Below are 22,823 nucleotides of genomic sequence, written 5' to 3'. Positions count from 1 at the left end.
TGCCGGCCATTCAACAACTACCTCTCACCGCCAAAGCCCCACCTCCACCAACTAATACTAGTACAACCTAGCTGCATGTTCCCTACGGATACTTATGATTCAATAATGCTACACAAGAAAGTTGGTTTCCAGCTTAAGCATTTGCAATCGAGTCTGGTCTCTTAACCGGGGGTTCAACAATGGACGATTGTGCAGGCTGCTCTTCGTGCCCGCCTGGTACTTATCCCCCCCCAGTCTTGGTCGAAAAAAAGGATCCACTAGAAGTACTCCGTACTCTGTACCTAGATCTGCAAATCGACTATGAGTGCTGAACCCCAGTGCCCTGCGCAACAACACAGCAGGTACTGTTATGTAGATGGTCTTGTCACTCGATGCATTGGCGCGGCGCGTGCACATGTGTATGCAGTTCTTGGGCACCTTGCGACACCATCGTTGGACACCCTGTCCAGCCAGGGTGCGTTTGGCATAATCGCTTCCCTACAGTGTATGCGAGGAAGCATTGCTTGGCTGTCATCTGAAATCCGAAACGCGAGAACCGAGGCCGGGTCACCAGTCGCCTACGAGTAGATAGATAAGACGGGGGGCGTGGATTGATGATTTGATCCCAGAGCATCAACAACTTGAACACTGATAATTGAGCAGACCAGCTGTAAGTGAGTGAACGACAGAGGTACCAACATGGCAGACGCTACTACTAGAGCCCAGAACCTCAAGAGCGCTGTGGAAGCTGCCAGGCTCCGCTACGTCCAGAACAATAGCATCTCAGCGGCCCTCCATGAGGAGGCCACCAGGACACTCCCTGGGGGCAATACGAGGACGGTTCTCCATGCCAGCCCTTTCCCAATCTACATGAAATCCGGTCGCGGATACCAGGTGACCTCGGAGGATGGCCAGACGTACGTACCACTTACCCAAGATTACCCCTTAGATGCAGAGATGAGGGGAATAGAAGCGAATCTCATCAGCCCAACAGCTTCACCGACTTCACATGTGAGTTCACTGCTGCCCTATACGGCCACTCTAGACCCGAGCTCCAGGCCGCCATCGCCCATGTCGTCCAGGACATTGGCATGAACGTCGGCGCTACGACCAGGCAGGAGACCATCTTTGCCCAGGAGCTGTGCCGCCGCTTCGGCCTCGAGCGCGTGCGCTTCGCCAACTCGGGCACCGAGGCCAACCTCCACGCCCTCGCCGCCGCGAGACTCTTCACGGGCAGACGCAAGGTCGTGGTCTTCGCGGGCGGTTACCACGGCGGTGTCCTGGGGTTCGCGGGCGGGAAGCCGGCGGCGAACAACGTCGACGTCGAGGACTGGATCGTGGCCACGTTCAACGATTTGGACAGCGCCACTAAGGCTATCCGGACCGAGGGGGTGGCTGCCGTGCTCGTCGAGGGCATGCAGGGTGCTGGCGGATGTTTCCCCGCCAAGGTGGACTTTTTGAAAGGCATCCAGGAAGCAGCAAAGCAGGTCAGCTGAAGATAACCCCCCATCATGAGGCTCATCGTCACTGACTCGCGGGGGCGTCAAGGCGGGTGTGCTGTTCATCCTCGACGAGGTCATGACGTCGAGAATGTCAGCCGGCGGCCTCGCCCACATGCACGGCCTGGAGCCAGACCTCAAGACGTTTGGCAAATGGCTAGGCGGCGGTCTGGCGTTTGGGGCCTTTGGCGGCAGAGCCGACATCATGGCCGCGTTCGATCCTCGCCTCGGAGGCTCCGTGTCCCACTCGGGCACCTTCAACAACAACACACTCGTGACTCACGTGGGCCACACGGGCATGACCAAGCTCTACACCATGCAGAACGCCGACCTCTTCACGGCCGTGGGCGACAAGTTCCGCGATCGGCTCAACGACGTGACGGGCGGGACCAAGCTGTGCTTCACTGGCATAGGTACCGTCATGGCTGTGCACACTCCGCTAGACGGCACCCGTGAGATCCTCCGTGGCGGCGAAGTCGACGAGTGCGATGACCTCAGGGAGCTGTTCTGGTTTGAAATGATAGAGCACGGCTTCTGGTTTGCGCGACGGGGGTTGATGGCGCTCATCTGGGAGACTCCTGAGGCGGAGCTGGAGCGGTTCGTCAGCGCTGTCAAGAAGTTTGTGTCTGACCATGCAGAGCACGTTGCCCTCGCTTCATAATTACATCATGTAGGAATAGGAGGAACATGTCAATTTGAAGTTGTTGAATGGAAGTTGAGACAGACCACTTGAAGCTCCTGGTTTGACTACCTAGGTAGGTACCAAGTACCTAGGTCGGTGAAGACGTAATCATCCGAGGCTCAGCCGGCGCGCCTCGCCTCGCCCAGTAAAGTTTCCGCCTCTGTACATCTCAACCACCAACCGTGTTCCACGCGACGTGAAATCTCTCTCCCTCCCCATATTCCCACCGCAATCTACACACATCCCACATCACCATGGACTACCAGAACCGCGCAGGCTCCAAGTTCGGCGGCGGCGGCGTCGCCTCGCAGTCGGCCACCAACGCCGACCGCCGCGAGCGCCTCCGCAAGCTCGCCCTCGAGACCATCGACCTCGACAAGGACCCTTACTTCTTCAAGAACCACGTCGGCTCCTTCGAGTGCCGCCTCTGTCTGACGGTCCACCAGAATGACGGCTCCTACCTCGCCCACACCCAGGGCAAGAAGCACCAGACCAACCTCGCCCGCCGCGCCGCCCGCGAGGCCAAGGAGGGCCGCTCGCAGAACCAGAACGCCATCGACCCGGCCACGGGACTCCCCGCGGGGCTCCAGGGACCGCGCCGTAACCTCGTCAAGATCGGCCGCCCGGGGTACAAGATCACCAAGATCCGCGACCCGGTGACGCGCCAGCAAGGCCTGCTGTTCCAGCTGCAGTACCCGGACGCCAGCCCGGGGAGCCCGGCCCCCCGCTGGCAGGTCATGAACGCCTTCACCCAGCGCATTGAGGAGCCGGACAAGAACTACCAGTACCTGTTGGTCGCCGCCGAGCCCTACGAGACGGTCGGCTTCAAGATCCCCGCCCGCGAGCTGGACAAGCGCGAGGACCGCCAGTTTGACTTTTGGGATCCGGACGCCAAGGAGTACTGGCTCCAGATCATGTTCATGACGGAGCGTGAGGAGCGTTATAATGCTGCGCCCGGGTTGACGGCGCGGACATGAGAGAGAGAGATGATGATATGGGAAGGGCTATCTTTGGAATTCATTCAGATGAGCGCTCGCCGCGAACCTGAGATGAAGGATGATGATTCGCGGCAGCTGGAGAAGAAAGAATTAGCGGCACGACAAGATGCAAGACCTCTACGCGTCTTCGCTGTCGAATCCATCATGCCGTCCCTTTTTATAGGGATGAGATCTTCTCCCCAAATGCGTCGAGCGAGAAGCACATTGGGCTCGCAGGTGGTGGATATGTGGAAGCTGGCTCTCAGACCACCGGTTTGTGGTTGCTGCTAGAGTCGTTCCAAAGCTACGGCTTCGCGCTGCAGTTGCGGCGGCGGCGCTGGGTAACGAGGCACTGCGGCGAGCGGAGGAGTTTACATGTAATATCAGTTTTGGGAACTTGGAACAGATACCCGTGGATAGATTGTACTCTAAGACACAAGCGTTACAATTGCATCATGGAAGGGAGTCGGTCAATCGTTTGCTAATCCAAGTGGCATGTTTGCGTCTGGAGTGGCTAAGGTATGAGACTGTCTAGGTCCGTAGTATATTCATGGAAATGCAGGCAGTAGAATCGACCACCTTGGTCCGTGCCAAAGGTGAAGTTCGGTGTATCATTGCGCAGTATAAACTCATATGCCTTCTGTATGCAGATTCTCCCACCGCAAGATATCTCTCTCTTTTCATATGATGCAGGCTCCCCCGGCCCTCGACAGTGCCAAGGCCAGATCCGGGCGGCCTTGAAACGGCTGCGATTATTTATCGGAAGTTATTATCGAACCGCTTGAATGTGTAGCCGATGAACGGCAGGCTCATCTCAGGCGACTCCTCCACCTGTCCGTTGCGGCCCTGCTGGATATGCTGAGCCTTGAGCATGGTGGCGTTGTCGGTCTGGTCAATCTCATCCGTTGGGAAGTAGGTCGTGTCAATGTTGGACGTGAGCCTGGGCTCGAAGGGAGCCCGGATGCGTCGCAGGCTGTCAAAGTCGACGCCACGGAAGAAGGCGTGGCTCTTGATCTCGTGGGCACCTCCCCTGCCAAGACGGTTCTCCGTATTGCAGACCATGCTGTTTCAATCAATCGTGGTCAGCCATCTCAGCCTCAGCCTAAGAATAAGATATTCTGGGAAACAAACCTTCGGATCAAGTTCTCAGCCTCAACACCAAGCGTGATATCATCGGGGAAGTAGAGGGTCTGCCTCCAGTTGACAATCTTGCGGTAGGTATCATGGCTATCCTCGGCGCAGAACGGTGGCCAGCCGACAAGGCACTCGAACATGATGGTGCCTAGCGACCACCAATCGCAGTCGAACGAGTATCCGTGGCCAGTGAAGATTTCCGGCGCAATGTAGTCAGGGGTGCCGACGGTGGAGTAGGCCATCAGCCTACGCGACCGACGCCAGTCATTGATCTGAGACCGGTTGCTGACCGTCAGGTTGATCTGGTCAATCGCGACGGAATTACGGTCACGAGGGCGGTTTGATCGTCCCTGTAGCAGCTGTTGGTAGTAGTTGTTGTCGTGGAGCTTGTGGAAGCCAGTCGAGAGACCGAAATCGGTCAGTTTGACGTGGCCGCCACGGTCTAGGAGAATGTTGTCTGGCTTGATGTCACTGTCGTGTGGTCAGCAGCTGTCTCCCTCACTGCCATGATAGTCTAACACCTACCGATGGATGAATCCAAGCTTGTGAACGGCATCAATGGCCAGAACAATCTCGGCAATGTAGAATCGGGTAATGTCCTCGGAGAAGATTTCGTACTTGATGAGCATGGTCATCAAGTCACCACCGGGCAAGAACTCCATGAGCATGTACAGGAAGTATGAGTCCTGGAAAGTGGTGTAGAGCTTGACGACCCAGGGGCTGTCGGACTCGGCGAGAATATCACGCTCGGAGCGAACGTGGGCCAGCTGGTCCTTCTTGAACATCTCCGTCTTGATGAGTGACTTCATGGCATAGACCTTGCCATCGCCCTTCTTCTGCACCAGCTTGACCTCACCAAAGGCACCCTTGCCGATAATCTTGACAGTGTTGTAGTTCTCGGGCTTGTCCTTGGTGCGCAGGAAACGCAGGTACTGACCTTCCTTGCGGCCAGCAGTCGACCACAGCTGTTCCCTCCTAGTGGAGCTCTGGCTTGGGTCCTGCAGCTTCCCCTCCAGCTCGCTTTGTCTAGACACGGAGTCAGCAAGAGTACTAAGGGGGATAGGGGGGGGGGGGCATCTGCCTACCTTTGGTTACGTTCGCGGGCCCTCTTCACGCTGTCCTTGAAGAAGTCGGCCGCCAGTTGCGAGCACTTCTTCTGGTTGCTGTTTGCGTTGGAGCCGTACTTGTCCGGGTTCCTCTCGGGGGCCTGCTGGAACTCCGGCACAGGGGCGGAGCTCTGGGGCACGGGGGGGGCATTGGCGTAGCTGTTGTACGGGGGCTGCTGGCCACTGCTGCCGGAGGTGCGAGGTCGCTGGGAGGGAGAGGGTCCCCGAGCGTAGCCGGCATTACGGCCGGCGCCGCCTAGGTTCTGGTGAGAGAACTGGTGCGCCAGGCCGGTATTGGGGTCATTGCCAGGGGTGTTGGATCGAGGTTGGTAGGCAGCGTTTCGGTCGTCATGAGGCGGGGCGGCGTATTGGGGCGCGTACTGGTTCTGGACAAAGTAGCCCGGGGCGCCGTACTGCGGTGCTCCGTAGGCCTGCTGTTGCGGATGCAGAGCACCAGGCTGAGGCTGCTGGCCGGAGGACGGGGGGAAGACCGGCTGAGGGAAGGTCGAGGGGGTCGTGGGGTATGCCCGGTCGTTGGGGAGGGGTAGCCTCTGCTGGTTGCTGTCAAAGTTCAGCTGCAGGCGGTTGCTATTGGGATCCATGATTTCGAGTCCTGGCCGTGGGCACGGGCGGCGGTCGAGAGGAGATGGATGTAGGTTCGAGGTGGGCGAAATTGGCGGGGGAAGATTCACAGCAGGTCGGCGCGCCGATCCTACTACAAGTCCACAGCGCGAAGTTGGAGAGCAGCTGCAGCCGTTTCTCTCGGGAGAAGCAAGAGATGCGGTCGCACAATGGCCCAAGAACTCGATTAGTAGTGCGGGCTGGTGTAGTTGTCGTGCTGGGCAACCGGGTCACTAGGGGGTTACTTGGGGGTTACTAGCAGCGAAGGATACCAGCGGTCAAGGCGGCGGAGCGAAGGAGGGGTGGTTCGGTGCGGCGGTGTCTGCAGGTTTAGGGGTCCTCAAACAGCCGCGAAACCGTTGGCAGCGTTGGGCGAGGCGCAGGATACGCAAAAGTACTGGAAAACTCTCGCTCTTGGCTGGCAACGTCGAGCCTCTGGAAGCAGTATCGGGCGAAACTGGGACGGCGTGAGAAGCAAGAGGAGTAATAAAGAGGACAGGAGGATAGGAGGTGGAGAGGGCAGCAAGCAGTCGGCCGAGACAACGGGGCCTTCAATGGGGACTCGGTTGGGAGTTGGGGGAGCTTTCAGGGAGACGGGCTCGCGCGACAGGGGAGGAGGGGCACGGGCCCGGGGGGCGGAACCACCTGAGCAATGGACGGTTTACATGGCACCAGCCACTGATGACGGCCCTGCAACCCCACTAACAGCGGACCGCGCTTAGCTGCCAATACCCGCTGGGCCAATGCCCGACGGCCCTCTGGCGACGGTGTGGATAGTGGCTATCACTGGCTGGTGCCGGTGGTCTGCTGCTGGCATGCTGCCCTGAATTCGCTGGCTCTTTTTCACTCCGCCACTCAAGCAAAAGACGATGCAGATCTGGCGAGCTGAAGCTGCAGGTGGTATACTACCTTACTTGCCTAGACATGCAGTGGTCAGGTATTAGGTGCTCACTTTTAGTAATATGTAATATGTCAGTCTAGTTGATACTTGACGGCGCCGGGGACTCCCTCATTCAGCCCAAAATCTCATCTTCCTCCCCTTCCATCTACCCGCCACCACACCCAGCACACAATACCACCTACCTACCCCACTATCCGACCCCGATGGTGCTTCAGGTCGACCTGCGACACCGATGCATGTACAGATACTCGTACTACTACTACTACCTATAGCACAACCTTCACCAGTGCGTCGGGCAGCAGTCCAAATTAGACAGCGACGGTCGCCGTTGGCTCGTCGGACCCGGTCCTGTGGTTGGCCGTCTTGGCCCCCGTCACATATAATACATTGCGCCCTTGTCCGTTCACCTCTCCAGGAGACCACGGCTGGATGCCTCTACGAGTGGCGCGAACCTCTCAGTATTCAAGACCTGTTGACGCGCTGTGGCTGACACGCCAGGACAAACCTGCTGCTGTCTCTCCATGTCTCATGTCTCGGTCCTTTCCAGCTTCCTGCCCACACCCGGGATCTGTGCACCAGCCAAGGTCCTCTGTCTGCGCCGCGATGCAAGCCATGCACTACGTGCATCTCCCGCCATGTGCCGACAATAGACCATGCCTTGGCTGAAAAGTACGTACTGCCTTGTATACCCTTGCAAGTGTCCTGTAATACTGTATTCCAGAAGCCGACTGGAAACATCAAGTCGGCCATCTACACACAGGCAGGGGAATCTCCCTGCTCCGAGGTATTGTCCAGCCCAACTTTGCGACATCAGGCCCCCACCAACACCATCCAAAATAAATCAAGACAATCAAGAAACAAATAGCTCTAACCCTCTCTGAACACATCTACCAGATGCCGGAGTCATTTTGAGTTTGAGTAATTGAGTCAAGAACAGGTGTTGAGTGCAAGTGTCGACCACCACGGAGGACGGGTTATTTCCACGCCGCCCCGTTATCGTCCTTATCGGAAGTTATCGCGCCCATTTTTTTCGCTAGTCCACCTCGACTCCGGCATGCGACGACGTGCCACCAACGCAGCTGTCCCTTCTTCTCCCCTTTGATGCTCACACCAACCGTGTGAAACAACATCCATCACCATGTCAGACGCCGGCCCTTCCACTCAGGCCAGCGCCGGCGCCGCCAGCCAGGCGCCTAAACCACGACCCCAGAACCCGGCCCTGCGCATGATGGGCCTGCCAAACCTGCCCCAGAAGCTCCCATCGCGCAACTGGATGATCTTCTGGGGCATCACCGCCGCCTTCGCCTCGGCCATCATCTACGACAAGCGCGAGAAGAACCGCGCCACCGCCAAGTGGCGCCGCACCGTCGCCCCGCTCGCCAGCGAGCCCATCGCCTCCGCCAGCGAGCTCCCCCGCAAGCTCACCATCTACCTCGAGGCGCCCCCCGGCGACGGCCTGCGCGCCGCCCAGGACCACTTCATCGAGTACGTCAAGCCCGTCCTCTCCGCCTCCGGTCTGGACTGGGAGTTCGTCCAGGGGAGGCAGCAGGGCGATGTCCGGGCCGCCATCGCCGAGAAGATCCGCCGCGCGAGGAGGACCCAGGAGAGGCCTGGCGAGGAGCTCCCCCAGACAGAAGAGTCGAGCCTGATGGAGCTGAGGAAGAACATGGGCTTGCAAGAGTATGAAGGCGTCAAGGGCGATGTGGTCATTGGCCTCCATACCTGGAAGGAATATGTCCGTGGACTCCACGAAGGCTGGCTGGGGTCGCTGGATCCCCCAGCGCAGCCCGTCATTGAGGCCAAGCCCGTCGAGGAGAAGCCCGTCGAGGAGAAGCCCGCCGCCTCTGAGGGTGAGGAGGGAGAGAAGAAGGAAGAGAAGAAGCCAGAGGAGAAGAAATCCGACCGACCGCCGCAACCACCACCCTACAACTCCATCGAAGACTACGCCTCCGCCGCCCTCCCCAACAGCATCCCCACCGAGTTCTCGCCATCCGCCCCAATCCCCTTCCCCCACCGCCTAGGATTCACCCACACCTTTGTCCGCCTCGGCCGCTTCCTCAACCGCCGCAAGCTAGCCGACGGCATCGGCCGGGATGTCGCCGCCGTCTGCTTCGCCGCCTCGCGCGACTGGCGCTCCACCGAAGATGGCGAGTTCGAGCAGCAGCTCGTCCTGAAGCACGAGGAGAAGGACTGGCCCAAGAGCGTCTGGAAGGACGAGGCCCCCGCGGAGGACGCCGACGACAAGCCCGTGGAGCCCCCGCAGCCGCCCAAGGAGAAGATCTGGGCGTCACCCATCGTTATTGACCCCCGCGTCGGGGAACGCATGCGCCGCTTCGAGATGATCCCGGAGATCGAGGCCCGCGCCGCCAAGGTCGTGGTCCCCGAGGAGGAGATTGAGGGCTGGATAAAGGGCAGCCTGCGAGGTCTATGGCGCTGGGGTGCCAGCTCGTTTGAGAGCAAGCCCAAGGGCCCCAACGTGGGCAACTTGGACGACGACTGAGCCAGTGGATCAGGATCAAGTAATTTTGCCACATTTGGATGATCCATCTGTACCACCATCTGTATTTGAACATATTTGTATAGCAGCATCATGCCATAGAAGGGGTTCAGGATATTTGCGCATAGAGGATGTGACACGCATCCACATCGATAATAAAGCCACTTACTCCTCTTTAAAAGTCATCAAGCTCTTATTAATTATCAGTCGCTATCGTCAGATCCGTAATCTACCAGCACAAGCCCGGGTTTCTTCGCTTCTGCCTTGGGGCTTGCCGGTTTGGGCTTTTCTGTCTTTGCATCAGCCTCTGCCTCCTTCTCTTCCCTCTTATCCATCACCTCACTTCCCCTCTGACCACCATCTTTCACCCCATCCCCTTCACTGACCCTCCTCCTCACGCCCTTGATCTCCCTCTCCTTCATTCTCTTCCTCTTCCTCCCAATTTCCCAACTCACTCCCGCCTCTCCTCCTTTCTCCTCAGCACCACCCTGCCCATCCCCCTTCTGCCGCTCTCGGAACGCCTTGAGCCCTTCCTGCGTCTCCCTCCTCACCCGCTCCTCCTCCATCCTCTTCCTTTCCCGTACCTCGTCCAGAAACTCAATCTCGTCGTCGTCCAGCGCCCGGAACTGATTCCGCACCTTGTTCTGCTCCTCAAACGCGGCCTGCTTTGCGGCTATCATTGAATCCCTGTGAGCATCGCCGCCAAATCCCGAAACTCGACCAAATAAATGCATGTAGGAAACCCCGGCGATGCGTACCTTTGTTCTCCTGCAGAATGTCATACAGGCTCTTCTCCTCCCCCGTCACCGCCTTGCGACGCTGCTCCTCGCGCAGCTGGCGCTCAGCCTCGAGCTGCTTCTGCACGGCCTCCCATTCCGCGCTGTTCTTGCCTGGGGGAGGAGCGGCTGCTGCTGCTCTTTCGTCGCTGGTCGCGGGCTCCTCTGCGAGATCTTTGCTCGGGCCTATCGTGCCCCCGGAGACGAATCTGTCCGACATTGGCCTTGTCCCGCGCCTGTGTACACTGGTCTGGTAATATCTGTTGATGAGAGAGTATGTCCGCGAGCGAGGAGGTTGGTGAAGCTGAGCGTGGAAGGAGCAGAGCAGTGCCCCCGTTGAAGTCCCAATATGCGATGGAAAGAGAAAAGGAGGAGTAATCTGAAAACCCTGGGATGAAGGCTGTCCAATTCTGGATGGGATGAATGAATACCCAGGCAGGTAACAGTAAGGTGAACCGAAGACAAGTGAGATGAAGAGGATGCAATGACAGTTAGCCGAGAAACCGCCGAACGCGCCATGAATGTAGTCAAAAGAGCCAACCCCGTTAACAGTTCACTTCGCAAGGTCTTCAAGGCAAGCCCAAGTGACGGGACACCAATTAATCAATTGTATGAAAACAATCGACACTTTGGATTTCCAACACCACCGAAGAAGAGGCCCAGAAGGATTGAGGGCGGCTTGTCAAACTTGTCACACGTCTCCATGGTGGTCTCATAAGGTATGTCATAAGCTTCTAAGTTGGTGCTGTCCTATCTTAATGCTCCAAACCAATGTTTTCATTTCGAGTCGTGCGAAACGACCGATAGGGTATTGTTCTCAAGACACCGGTCTCACAGTGAGACGCCATTAAAAACGCATACAATGCCAACCCCGTCATATCCCGGCTCTAAAATGCCGACCAAACAACAAAAGACCATCGTCTAGAGCCTCGAAAGGCTAGCCCGCCAAAGGCAGACAGACTGACGCGGAGGTGGCCGCTTGGTGAAATCCCAAGAACCACCGGCGCGTCGATCCTGCTCTCGGCTGGGAGAATGCGAAAGAGAAAAAAAAAAAAAGACAAAAGAAGGCGTGAAATGAAAATCAACCGTGGCCCAACCCCCTTTTAACCCGCTGAGCACAATGCAATGAACCCCTCGTAAGATCCCAATTTTCCAGGCGGGAGCGAATCATCCGCGATCAACCATAACCGTAACAAAGATGTATATACTGTCCCAAACTTTTGAATGTTGCGCCGCAGTCGAGCCCGTGACGAAAGCTTGCTGTGAAGCGTACAATAGTACGAACATGCTTCGAGCATGATGCAGCAGCCATGCCAGACAAGGTGGCCAGAAAAGGTATGACGCCGTGCTGTACATAAAAGAAAATAGTGGCGTCAACCTGTCGCCCGACACAGAGGCTTCGATAAGAAAAACAAACTGCCCAAGTTAATGGGTATCTGCATAAGACCTTGAAGGCCGGTATATGAATCGTGCCGGATGAAGCCTCTGCGTCGTCATAAGCGACCACCAATATCGGACGAAGTCGTCTTGTCGTCCTTGAAGATGTCGGCAAGCCTGAATGGGGCCTGTGGTGGTCCTTTAGCCACAGCCCCAGCTGCCCCGAGGCGCGCGAGTGTGGCCCAAAATTCAGTCGAAAAAAAAATGCCGCAAGAACACCGAAGGGAAAATCGTGTAGAAAACCAAAGTCTATCGGGCTAATGTAGCCGTATAACGTGAAGTCGAATGGCATGAAAGCAAGACGCCGAATGTGACCATTATGAACGTATACCGGTGGATGATAGCGGCGGTTCGAAGAGCATCCGATGTGTTGTGCCGATTTGAAGGCCTGCCCAGCGTGAAGAGCAGGTCATCGGTATTAGATCCAGGGTCGGTGGTCCCAGATCTGCTGAACAGATAGCTCTTGAACGCATCCGCTTCATAGCGTCTTTCGTGCCGGGGGTATCTGAAATGCGTGTCGTTGTCCGGAAGTTCGCAAAGGAAAAAAAAAAAAGAAAAAGAAAACTCGTATCCGTGAACCGCAAGTCCACATCTTTTGTAATCCATGACCCAAACGCTCTCGCGGAGCAATTATAACTTTTGTGCGATGAAGAAAATTGGATGCCACCATCAGCCCATCACAGGCTGACCATATGCGTGAGAAGCGAAGTATGGGGCCTGCTTCAGTGGACCGACACATGTGGCACAGCTGCACTCGGCCTGGCCGTGTTCCCAAGCATGATGGTGATTGTAACCATAGCTGGGGGCATACGAGGCCTGGCGAGCGGGGTAGAATGGGTTGTTGCTGTTGTGTCCAGAGGCTTGGTGGTAGCGACCATTGTACTGAGCCGCTGCCTGAGAGAACCAATCGTTATACCGAGCGTTGCTAGACGCGGCGGACATGGCGTAGGAGTCGGGAGTGCCATAGCCTGAATCGGGAGGCGTCAAGGGAGCATTCCAGGGGTTGTTGGACCAGGTCATATCGCGACCGCGATAGTTGTGCTGATGAGCCTTCATAGCCTGGTAACGCTCGTACTCGGCAACCTGGTCCTGGACGTAGCGGGACTGGGGCGATTGACGGTTGCCGCTGTATCTCGCAAGCTCCGTATCAATAGCGGGCACAAGCGATGCGAGCCTTTCCCTGGCAGGCTGGGCCTGTCGCTTCTTGATCTGCTGCCACTCGCGCCAGTTCTCCAGCCAGGCCTGGTAGTCCTTGCTCAAGTCAAGGTTGACGTAGAGTCTCCAGCCCATGGCCTGAACCCAGTCGAACTCGAGAGAGTTGAGCTCCGAGACAGCGATCCCACTGACTTCGGACCAGGAGCGGTTCTGGAAGGTATTGTCGTCCAGAAACTTGCTGCCCAGGAGCAGCGAAACGGTGAGATACCGCCACACCTGCCCCTCAGACGCCTTGTACGGCCCCTGGCTCTTCATCGTGTTGACTCTCTTGGCAAGATAATTCATGCCCAGGAGGATGGTGGTGCTGGGGAGTCGCGTCGAAGTGAGAATTTGCGACACAAATTTGCGGAAACCCGAGGTAACAGGAGCATCGGGGGTGACCACACGTGTAGCCATCTCAGCAACGTAGTCAGCCATGGCCTCGACCTCGTAGTCGAGGACGGCGCACACACCGCCCGGCATGGTGAAAGAAAGGGTGAGGGTCCGACGAAGATCGTGGAGACCTTTGTCGGATCGGCAAGGTCCGAGGCGAGCAGACGCAGGGACCTGTAGGTTCTGCGAGCGTGTCTCGAGACCGGAGGAGAGATAGAGAGCGGCAGAATGAAGGAGTCGGTCGACCTTCAGTGGGATCGTGGAGCCATTTAACGATTACCTGTATTGTCGTGGAGACTGACACTACAGATAAGGCAATGGATGTTGCGTCGTTGACAAGTTTGCTGTCCGTTCGTAGGTCGTTTCGTTTGTCGTGACGTGAGAATCGACGAATCTAGGCTGACTAGGTCGTCGAGAAGTGCCCAAAGAAGCTTGACTGAATCTGAACAGGCTAGGATCGATTAATAACCTGACCAAAAGAGAGAAGCATCGCGACGCTTGACAAGTGATTTAGTGCGAAGATGTCAGGGAATAAGATGAGGGCACGAGCCGCCAAGATAACCGCGTGTCTCCACGGGTCTCGACTCCTCCGAGGGCAGCCGGCGACTCAATATCCTCTAGAAGACAATGCTGCGCGAGAGCACCCATAGGCTACCGCCGAGCGTTTGCTGATAGCCTGAGCAGGCAGGTCACGCCGTGTTGGTTGACCCTTATTCAGGGCGTTGAATCTTTCAAACCAGCGGTAAAAGCCGAGAACTCTTATACAGCTCGGGGTCGATGGTCGTGCCATGCAAAAGCGCGTCCTGGGCACAAGGGGAGGGAAAACACCAATTGCAGTGAAATGATACTAACCTGAAAGGAAAAGAATGCCGTGAAGAAATATAATGAGCTCGAGGCTAGGCCTGCAACCGGGTGGTGAGAAGCGTGGTTGCTTCAGATCATCCAGATACCAAGAAATTCCAGGGCGGCGGCCAGCACAGCGGGCGGTGACGGCGGTAGGGAGAAGAAGGCACGCGTGGACCTGAATCCCGGAGTCGACGAAGGATTCGCGGACTCGGCTTGTCGTGGGCTGGGCGGATTCAGGAGGGTTCGAGTGGAGAGGAAGAGAGGGAGAGGCGGATGGGGAGGAAGAGAGGGTTGAGGAGGGAAGACGGGCAGAAGAGGGTGCAGAAGAATAAGTGATGAGAGAGGATGGCGGTCCCTGGTGGGCAGCCAGACTCGCTAGCGTCTGTGTGGGAACGGGGTCTGCAGCAGAGCGATGGTGGATGGTGGACGAGATGGCGAGGATGATGAATGCCACCGTCCACGGCCACCTGGGCACTGGGCAGTGGGCACAGGGGCCCTGCAAACGCGCGAAAATAGGCGCATGGGGGGTGCAGGGAATCCACTGCCACCAGTGCCACCACCACTGCCCACACCAGTGCCACCACTCACGACTCGACTGGTGGGTGGCCTGGTGTGGCCTTGAGGCTGCTGGTCAGTGGTCAGTGGTTTAGTGGTCAGTGGTCAGTGGTCAATGGTCAGTGGCCAGTCATGTCCCCGTCAACTCCCCGGTTCCACCCTGGGAAAGGAAACTGACGGCTGCGAGTGACATGGAGCACTGAGGCGAGATTGGGTGCGTGCCCGCCCTTTCGGTGCCTTGCCATTGGCCTCGTCTCACAGCCAACTGGTACGAAGTACCTGTGGTCTCCCTCCTGAGCCTGGGCGGACAGGCATACGAGTACATTATCAACAGCAGGCATAGCAGCAGGCAACCTGTAACCCCAGGGAGTGAGAGCCTTGAGAGGTGAACCTGCTGGGGCGAAGCAGTGTCTCGCTGACCTTGCCTGGTCACAAGCCGTCTGGTTCTCGTACTCGGAGAGTATTACATTGTTGGGGGAACGAACCGTCATCTACTCGGAGCTGACCGTCAGCCATGGAATGTACGGATACTTGGGCCGGGTCAAAACGAGATCATTCGAGATGCCTTTCTCCTTCATCTACACTCAACGCATTCATTCCATTGCTACGTGGTAGGGGTCAACAGCAGCCTAATTGGGATATCTGTACTCTGGCTGTCGCCCTCGACAGTGACACGAATACTTGGATGGGGACGGGAGTGACTTCCCGACTTCGACTCGTTGAGAGTCCTCGGGTGAGTCGGGGCCATCGATGCTGCGGTGGTGACGCCGTGACAGGACTTGCGAAATGGAAGGGTCACAGGGTGCGTTACGCACTTGAAAAGGGGGTCTGTCCCCACTGGCCAGGTTCAGAGAGTGGCGAACCATGACAGAAAGAACTACACCATCTGCACGCAGCAGGCTGGGAAGAGCCAGCCTTTTTGTTTCTGTCGCCCACCCTTCGCCCATTGGATTGGAGGCGGAGCAAGCCAAGATGAGTCCCAGACTCCAGCACCACGTCCACTTCCCAGCCGTCCGTGAGAAGTCACCCCCCAGCCTCTTTCTCACCGGCGGGGTACCTGTTCCCACCCAGGACGTGCCCCAGAGGGCGTGCGTCCCAGGCAGGCGGGGAGTCAACTGAGGGAGGCGCAATTTCCAAGCAACCGCAATGGCGCATCGCACCTGGCTCTGGCTTCCGTCTTGGTCACGGACTAACGCTATTATTACAGAATCTGCTGGGAATCTTGGATACGAAGAAGGGGCAGCCGAAAGAATGCTCCAGTTCGCGGCAGGAGCCACCTCTAGTTGGGCAGACAAAAGTTTTTTTCGGCCTCCTACTGCTTTCATCTCAACATGCAAAGTTTTCAATGTGGCTTTCTCTTCCAGGCAATGGCTCCTCACCATTTACCTTCCGTAAACTCGTGGCCCGTCGACATCATCGGACCCAAGGTCTCACCCGCTCTCCAATCCCCTCGGGAATCGCCAGGCGACAATTTCTAGGAGGTCTGTTGTCAGCCTGCCGCATCTGAACGCTCACTGCTGGTGGTACCGTTGGAAATCACACGCCCACCATGAGTCCATGACCATCCAACGAGGACTTACCGTCCGCTCACATAGCCAGTTCAAGGAGCTCCTGGACCGACCGACCGACCGACGCACGGAACAACCACTACACCGGACCATCATATGACGCACAGATGTTGGGTGGCAACGAGTGGAGCTCTTGAATTTTGACCAACGCCAAGCCTGCCTGTTTCCAGAAGCTCGATGGGGGGTCCCGGGATAAGCCAAGAGAATCTGCCGCAGAGTTCCAGTGGTGAACCGCTCCACCAATGGCCACAGCCTCCGTCTCCAGACGCACTGGCGCACTGGCCCAGTGCTCGGCAAGTTGCCAGGGTCTCGACGGCGCTGATCAGACTGCCACCATGAAGAAAAAAATGAAGAGCTACGAGTACGTAGAAAGGCACTCGCCAAGGATTCGCTTTCCTTCGAAATTTGCCTTCGCCCAGATCCCCAACTGGGATAGAGATGGTGCATCTCCGCCAATTCCCACAGTGTCTACCACGTACGGAGTACGTGCTAATACTATGTTATATTACTATGTGCCTTTAACCAGAAGAGATGTACGAATACCTAGTACCAATACTACTTGTACAACTTGGTGTCAACTCGAACCATCAGCACCCATCTCACCAGCACGGCTGCATAAATCCGCAGGCATTACTAAGATGCCGAGATTTCCAGGTTTATATTACCGTGCAGCCGAGCTCTAGCAAATGTGCAGGAGGACAGTCCGTGCAACAATCGGAACCTGAAGGCAATTCCCTTTGACGCAGCCTTCGCCAGAAGTTGACTAACCAGAAACAGTCTAGTTGTGGATGATTCACACATGCTACGAGTACGGATACATAGTACAATCTACGATGGGCGAGCATCCGCTGCTCCCCTGACAACTTGCTGCATCAGCGACGTTTCATCAAACGCCTGGATAATGGACAACCGACATTACACATCTCTGGGAAACGCTCAACATCCGTGCCATATCATTTGGTTCATGAGGTTGACCAAATTGTTAATCACGCCGGCTCTCGAGCCTAGTACTGCGAACAGCACAACAACATCTGCCGAATGGGTCTTGCACGGAAAGGAGACGGGTTTAATACCTAATAGATGGAGACATCTGCCACGACAGATCCGTTACACTCTTTAGAGGTCGATGGGAAGAGAAAGAGAAATACCTCATTCACGATCCACAGCGAGCAGTCAAAGATCCTCTGCTGCAGTGGCCGACTGACAACCATGAGCAGACCCTTCTTGATTTGGCGAGGCCAATCCCAACTCATGCTGTCATGCATAGTATTGCCCTGCGAGCCTGTCAGATCCCGCGACGTGCCGCTGACACATTATTAATGCCTTGATGTCTTGGCCTCGCGGGGACGGTTGGTAGAGACAGAAGCATACTATTCGGCCAGGGCTCACAGCACAACCGAGCTTGCCGATAATAGTACGTGCACGGGTTGTCCAAAATCACTGCGACAACACGGCAACACCTCTGATACAAGAGCACATCACCACTACACGGCCAATATGCTGGCTGGAACCACCCCAACAACGGGGCCTGAAGTAGTGGCTCGCCAATGATATAACCACACTCCTGCCGCAGCCATACGTACGAGTACTCATACTCCATCTGGTGCGAGTAGGTGTCAACGCTGGCCGAGGAACCGAGTCAGTATTCGGCCTTCTTTTTAGTATGTCGCGGTCGCGGACGAACAGCGACACACCGAGGGTTGTTCGCAAACGGGCCCCATCAACCAATTAAGCGCGCCACATTTCTAAGTTTCGGCGCATGGAAATCACTAATACTTAATAAGTGTGGTGAAGGTCCGCTTCTATAAACAACCCCTACGGAACTTATCGAGCCGCGCCTTGTTGAGGGCTCAAACACAGCAGTCTCGGCGGAACTGGAGTTGTCGGCTGAGATCGTTTGCCTCGTTCGCCCGAGCAAAGCCATCCCTTCTGCCTGCATGCTATGGATCCAACGCAAGCCATCTGCTGGATGCTCGTGGCAGCTAGCTGCGAGTCTTGAGCGGCGAAGTGGGCCCATACGGCCCTCGCACTCACCGCAATGCTACATCGTACTCCGTACTCCGTACGATGAACACTTCATCATCATTCGCTGACGACGCAAGGGGCATCAGGCTCGTTCGCCATTTTTCCGCCTCCAAAAGTATACTGCCTGCACACCTAGGACCCGATGACCGGCGAGATCTGCAGTCTACGCAGAACAGACCAGCGACTAGGGGCCGAGTCCAAGCCATAATAATGGCCATATCGGATGCCAGCCCCCTTCTACATAACAGTACATGGGACTCGACGATGATTCGCATCTTCTCGCCGTCGAATCCGACGCAGAGCGGCGAAGCCGTTATTCTTAGATACTAACAGTCTGTAACGGCCAATCGTGGGCCATGGCCTCGGTTGGTATGTACCCGCGTGCAACTCCGCGACTTCGAGTAGCCTGTCAAAGGCGCAGCCCCACTGAAGTCCTCTCTGCTCCGCAGGGTCGCGGACTTGCGGGCGGTGAGGAGTCTGAGGACTCAAAGTCGGAGAAGACGGACAAATATCCCCATGTCGGGCCACGATCGACTGCTGCAGCAATACAGTCATCACGAAATACTTCGGAATTTACCCTGGTCGGTCCCCGGCCATTCCTCGCCCCAGCTAATATTACCCTATGTCTGGAGCCCGAACTAAGATACCTGTTCGGGGGGCCTCTCTGCAGCATGGACAATGTATATGTGCGACTTGGTGAGGGTATCCATACGGATAGGTCGATGGTGACCTTGTTGGGCATCTCCATCTCGTCGAGTGCAGCCCGACAGTGTGGCCAGCCACATGCGCCGACACACCACATGAGTGTGCCAACTACATAATGGCAAGGTATCATTGACAACTTGAACCAGGCGGACCCGTAGTATCAAACAAGTAGCGGTACTCGTACCCCAACAGACTCCCACGTCCCTGGCACCGGCTGCATAATACAAGGCCATGCATTTCGATGGAGGAAAGGAATGGGCATCCCGCATCGCTGTGCCGCCGTTGACGTATGCCACACCAGCAAGGGACTCCTCCTTCACAGCCAGCATGCCAGGCCCTTCATCCATCATCCATCATGACGACAGGGCGTACCTCTCTGCCTCCCGCGGCACTGTCCGAGGCGAAGCGACTGGCTGAGACCAGGCAGTCTACTTCATACCTTACCATATACTTTATGTCAGGTAGCTCCGGCCTCAGCTTCTAGCTCTGGCGGCACTGGCGCTGGCGCTGACGCTGACGATAAATTTCCTTGCATTATACCTAAGAGCACCAGCTTTGTCGCCCAAACAGAAGCGGGAAGCAAGTGCATTAGCCTCACGGGCCCGTCCATGTGCGCAATATGTACGGATACTTTGCCTCATCCTCATCGCGCATCAAAGGTCTGCTGGCACGACCAGACGCAGGCACCCACTCACCATCTCGCTCACCTATACATTCCCCAAGGTCCCCAAGTCCGCAACATCTCCATATTACATTTACGTGGTGATAGATAGTAATGTATAATACTCCCATGTACAAGTATTACCATGTAACAGAGCAGAATCCGCATGCGTAACGCCGCGTGGGCGCTAGACTTGCCGCGCCAGAACTTTTTTTTTTTTTTTTTTTGCAATCCTTTAACCCTTCTCGTCGTTCACTCTGCCCATCTTCGTTGCGTGAAATACCTGTTGCTCCCCACCATGGCTATCGCCGAACGAGGTCTCGGCTCGACCCCACCACTCCAGTCTTTTTTCTCTTCCTCTCCTTGCCGCGCGCGCACGCGTGGAGTCGTTAGACTCGGGGCTTGTCGTTGTAATGCTGCTGCCAAGGACCCCTACTGGGATAACGTGCATCCGTCGGAGCAGCAGCGAAGAATGGGGGGACGACTCACGAGAGCGGGAAGAGGGGGGGACCAAGAGAGACAGAGGGTAGGCTACCCGGTGGTTTCCTCCGAGACAAAGCGAAAAAAGCCGGTTACGCACCATGTCCCTTGTGACGGCTCATCCGGAGGATGCCATCCGACGCCACAAGGGTTCTTTATGATGGACGAGTCAATAGAGTCGCATACATATGGCAGCCTGAATAGGCAACACCCAAGCTCTCGTCGTGACAAAGTTGACAACGGACCTCGGGCCCCGTGTGTGGAATTACAATAATACAATACAATAGCTACATGCGTAGCAGTAGCATCTCGGGATATGATGGTTGATGGGTGCTCTGGAAATCATGCCCAAACTAGGCAGTCAACGCCTCAAACGCCGTCTCGTCCCACGTCCATAACCGCCCGCCCGCCCTTGAAACAAACCCAGGACGCCACAAGGGCAGCAGCTGTGCACACCTCCTCCGCGCCGTTTTCTCTGATACTAAACCACGGCAGATGGAGCTCCTGTCGGTCCCTGCGGCGTGCGCCGCAAGGCTACACACGGCGCAGGTGCCGAGTTGTGCGGTTTCAGCCCCCCCCCTTCTTCATGCCATGCTGTAGGGGACGATGGCCTTGTCGATGACGGGTTCCCGCCTCGATATTGTCTTGCTCTCGGGCCCCCACCGATCTTTCCACTGCTTCTCGGTGTGCACAGCCTTGTCGAACGCCTCGCGGCACTGCGGCGGGAGGAGGTCCTTTATGTCATCTGACACGGTCCCCAGGCTATTGAACGAGGCGAGCAAGTTGGATGGGTCCTCCTGGTCGTACACGGTTGGCGCGATGCCCGCGGGAGGGGTCTCCAGGTACATGTCGGCAATGTAGAAGTTCCTGGCCATCTTAAGGGACACGGGGGGGAACGTGGCGCTGCCACGGGTCGCCTCCTCCTCCTCGGGTGCAACCTGCTCGATGCGCGCATGGGTCGGCTGCATCGAGGCCGGGTACTGCATGACGTTGGTGTGGATGTCGTAGACCCCGGCATTGTTGAGCTTCCTTATAGCATTGATGCCGGAGTTGAAGATGCTGCATAGCGCGGGTCAGCTATTAATCGTCCATTTCACTTGACCTCCCCTAGGGACGACGCAATCACTCACCTTGCCTCGCGGGCGTGCTCCAGCATCCAGTTCATGTCGTTGACATTCACCTTGCGCTTCTTGTACTCGGGCTTGCCGTTGGGGACGGGCACCGATGGCACGTTTGTGTGGTAGACGGCACTGGCTCCATGCCATGCCACGTACTGGTTCTTGTTGTAAGGCTGCCCGGGGACAAAGTGGTCGTCCGGGTCGGCGAGCTGGCCCTCGACGACGCCATCGGCACGCGCCTGGGCGACGTTGTAGTCGTCGATGATGCGCTTGCCGCCCACGATGATCCTGGCCCCGAACTCCCGGAAGACAGACCGGGCAGTGACAATACCAATGGAGCGACCCTTGTAGGAGTGGGGGATGATTTCTCTCTCGATCATGTCGCGCTTCTCGTCGTCGTCCACAATGATCTTGTGCAGTTTGCGGTGCTTGGTGAAGAACAGATAACTGTCACGGAAGCCGACGCAGCGCGCCGGTTCCGTCGACAACATGTATAGCCTGTTCCCGCGGCCCAGGACGGTGAAGACTCTGCAGCGGTAGTCACGGCCGCCCTGGAGGTTGCCCAGCTTGTCGACCTTCTCCTCGCCCTCGGGGTCCTCTGGGAGCACGCACTCGTCATTGGCGATCTCGGCAATGGTGCCCTCGGCGTCAATGACCTGCTCTGCCTTGGGGGCGGGAGGGCCTCCCTTGCGGCCTCCCCGTCCCCTCCACCCGCCTCGGCCTCTGCGCCGGGGCGTATCGCGCACCTCATCGGCGGGGACCGAGATCATGGGGTCCCAGTCCGGGGGCTTGTTCTTGGGCGGGCGACCCAGGCGTTTTCTGCGCACCATAGGCTGGGGCGGGGGTGTTGGCTCCTTGGGCGACGGGGCAGCCGACTCGTCCTCTTTCTCGACGTGGTCGCCGTCGTCGCCCGAGTCGTCTCCCTTCTCAGGCTGGTGCTCCGGATCGTCGTCGTCGTCGCCGCCCTGGGGCTCGACGTGCTCCGGGTCGTTGGCGTCATCGTTGGCGTCGGCATCTGGCATGGCCTCATCCTGTGCATCTTCGAAGGCCTTGGGCGCGTTCTCTGGGGCGTTGGATGCGCGCGTTAGTCTGACTCGGATCTTTGGTCTCGGTGCCATTGTGCGATGTGTTTTTTTTTCTCCCCTGCGATGCGCAGGTTCGAAGACAGAAGGAGAGGACAAAAGGGGAGGGGGGAATAATCAAAAGATGCCCAGCATGAAAACATGCATGGATGGTGCACACAGTCTGGGATCTATGATGGGGATGGCGGGTGATGGAGAGTCGATGGGTGGTGGATGGACAAGGGAAGTCGAGGGAAGAAGTGTGGTTGCTACTCACCCAGCGCAGCGGCGGCCTTCTTAGCGGCGGCGCGGCCAGATCGTCGCCCAGGAGGCATTTTGGAGAGGCGGCAGGCGTGACTGTCGCTCCGTGGTCTTGGTCAAGTGGTCGAGTGGTCAAGTGAGATGTCCTGGGGGAGGAAATGCGATTGGGATACGAGATATCAGAGCGACGGGCTCCGGGGCGACCAAGGCGAGATTTGGCAAAATGCAACCAGCTGCTGTCGTCCAGCCTCCAGGCGCAAAGCCACGCTCCAGACGCGCCTCCCTCCCACCGCGAGGAGGCACCTTCCCAGGTTCCTGATTGGCCTCGCGCGCTAGCCGATGCACCG

General features: G+C 57.1%; 7 protein-coding genes across 7 annotated transcripts; 3 read left to right on the top strand and 4 right to left on the bottom strand.

Annotated features, from left to right (window-relative positions):
- Positions 1-678: 678 nt before the first annotated feature.
- On the top strand, positions 679-2,139 carry ACO1O0_000418 (pyridoxal phosphate-dependent transferase; the record flags this gene model as incomplete). The annotated part of the gene is made up of 3 exons (XM_083189917.1): positions 679-896; positions 935-1,466; positions 1,528-2,139. The coding sequence occupies 3 exons, from the start codon at positions 679-681 to the stop codon at positions 2,137-2,139; spliced, it is 1,362 nt and encodes a 453-aa protein (XP_083053776.1).
- A 275-nt stretch (positions 2,140-2,414) lies between these two features.
- Positions 2,415-3,137, top strand: sap62 (spliceosome assembly protein PRP11; the record flags this gene model as incomplete). The annotated part of the gene is made up of 1 exon (XM_083189916.1): positions 2,415-3,137. One exon carries the CDS (start codon positions 2,415-2,417, stop codon positions 3,135-3,137), a length of 723 nt encoding a protein of 240 aa, XP_083053775.1.
- Positions 3,138-3,893: 756 nt separating this feature from the next.
- On the bottom strand, positions 3,894-5,979 carry CBK1 (serine/threonine protein kinase CBK1; the record flags this gene model as incomplete). The annotated part of the gene is made up of 4 exons (XM_083189915.1): positions 3,894-4,200; positions 4,269-4,742; positions 4,797-5,297; positions 5,357-5,979. 4 exons carry the CDS (start codon positions 5,977-5,979, stop codon positions 3,894-3,896), a joined length of 1,905 nt encoding a protein of 634 aa, XP_083053774.1.
- Positions 5,980-8,037: 2,058 nt separating this feature from the next.
- TIM54 (Tim22-complex subunit TIM54) lies at positions 8,038-9,399 on the top strand (the record flags this gene model as incomplete). The annotated part of the gene is made up of 1 exon (XM_083189914.1): positions 8,038-9,399. The coding sequence occupies one exon, from the start codon at positions 8,038-8,040 to the stop codon at positions 9,397-9,399; it is 1,362 nt and encodes a 453-aa protein (XP_083053773.1).
- Positions 9,400-9,599: 200 nt separating this feature from the next.
- On the bottom strand, positions 9,600-10,392 carry ACO1O0_000414 (N-terminal domain of NEFA-interacting nuclear protein NIP30-domain-containing protein; the record flags this gene model as incomplete). The annotated part of the gene is made up of 2 exons (XM_083189913.1): positions 9,600-10,069; positions 10,155-10,392. 2 exons carry the CDS (start codon positions 10,390-10,392, stop codon positions 9,600-9,602), a joined length of 708 nt encoding a protein of 235 aa, XP_083053772.1.
- Positions 10,393-12,278: 1,886 nt separating this feature from the next.
- CLG1 (cyclin family protein) lies at positions 12,279-13,286 on the bottom strand (the record flags this gene model as incomplete). The annotated part of the gene is made up of 1 exon (XM_083189912.1): positions 12,279-13,286. One exon carries the CDS (start codon positions 13,284-13,286, stop codon positions 12,279-12,281), a length of 1,008 nt encoding a protein of 335 aa, XP_083053771.1.
- Positions 13,287-20,620: 7,334 nt separating this feature from the next.
- NPL6 (chromatin remodelling complex Rsc7/Swp82 subunit-domain-containing protein) lies at positions 20,621-22,550 on the bottom strand (the record flags this gene model as incomplete). The annotated part of the gene is made up of 3 exons (XM_083189911.1): positions 20,621-21,095; positions 21,167-22,217; positions 22,493-22,550. 3 exons carry the CDS (start codon positions 22,548-22,550, stop codon positions 20,621-20,623), a joined length of 1,584 nt encoding a protein of 527 aa, XP_083053770.1.
- Positions 22,551-22,823: the final 273 nt, after the last annotated feature.

The sequence above is a fragment of the Amphichorda felina genome, assembly GCF_050947745.1.
Source record: "Amphichorda felina strain 45539 chromosome Unknown scaffold_1, whole genome shotgun sequence".
NCBI classification, from domain to species: Eukaryota; Fungi; Ascomycota; class Sordariomycetes; order Hypocreales; family Bionectriaceae; genus Amphichorda; species Amphichorda felina.
This window is presented reverse-complemented; position numbering and strand designations above follow the sequence as displayed.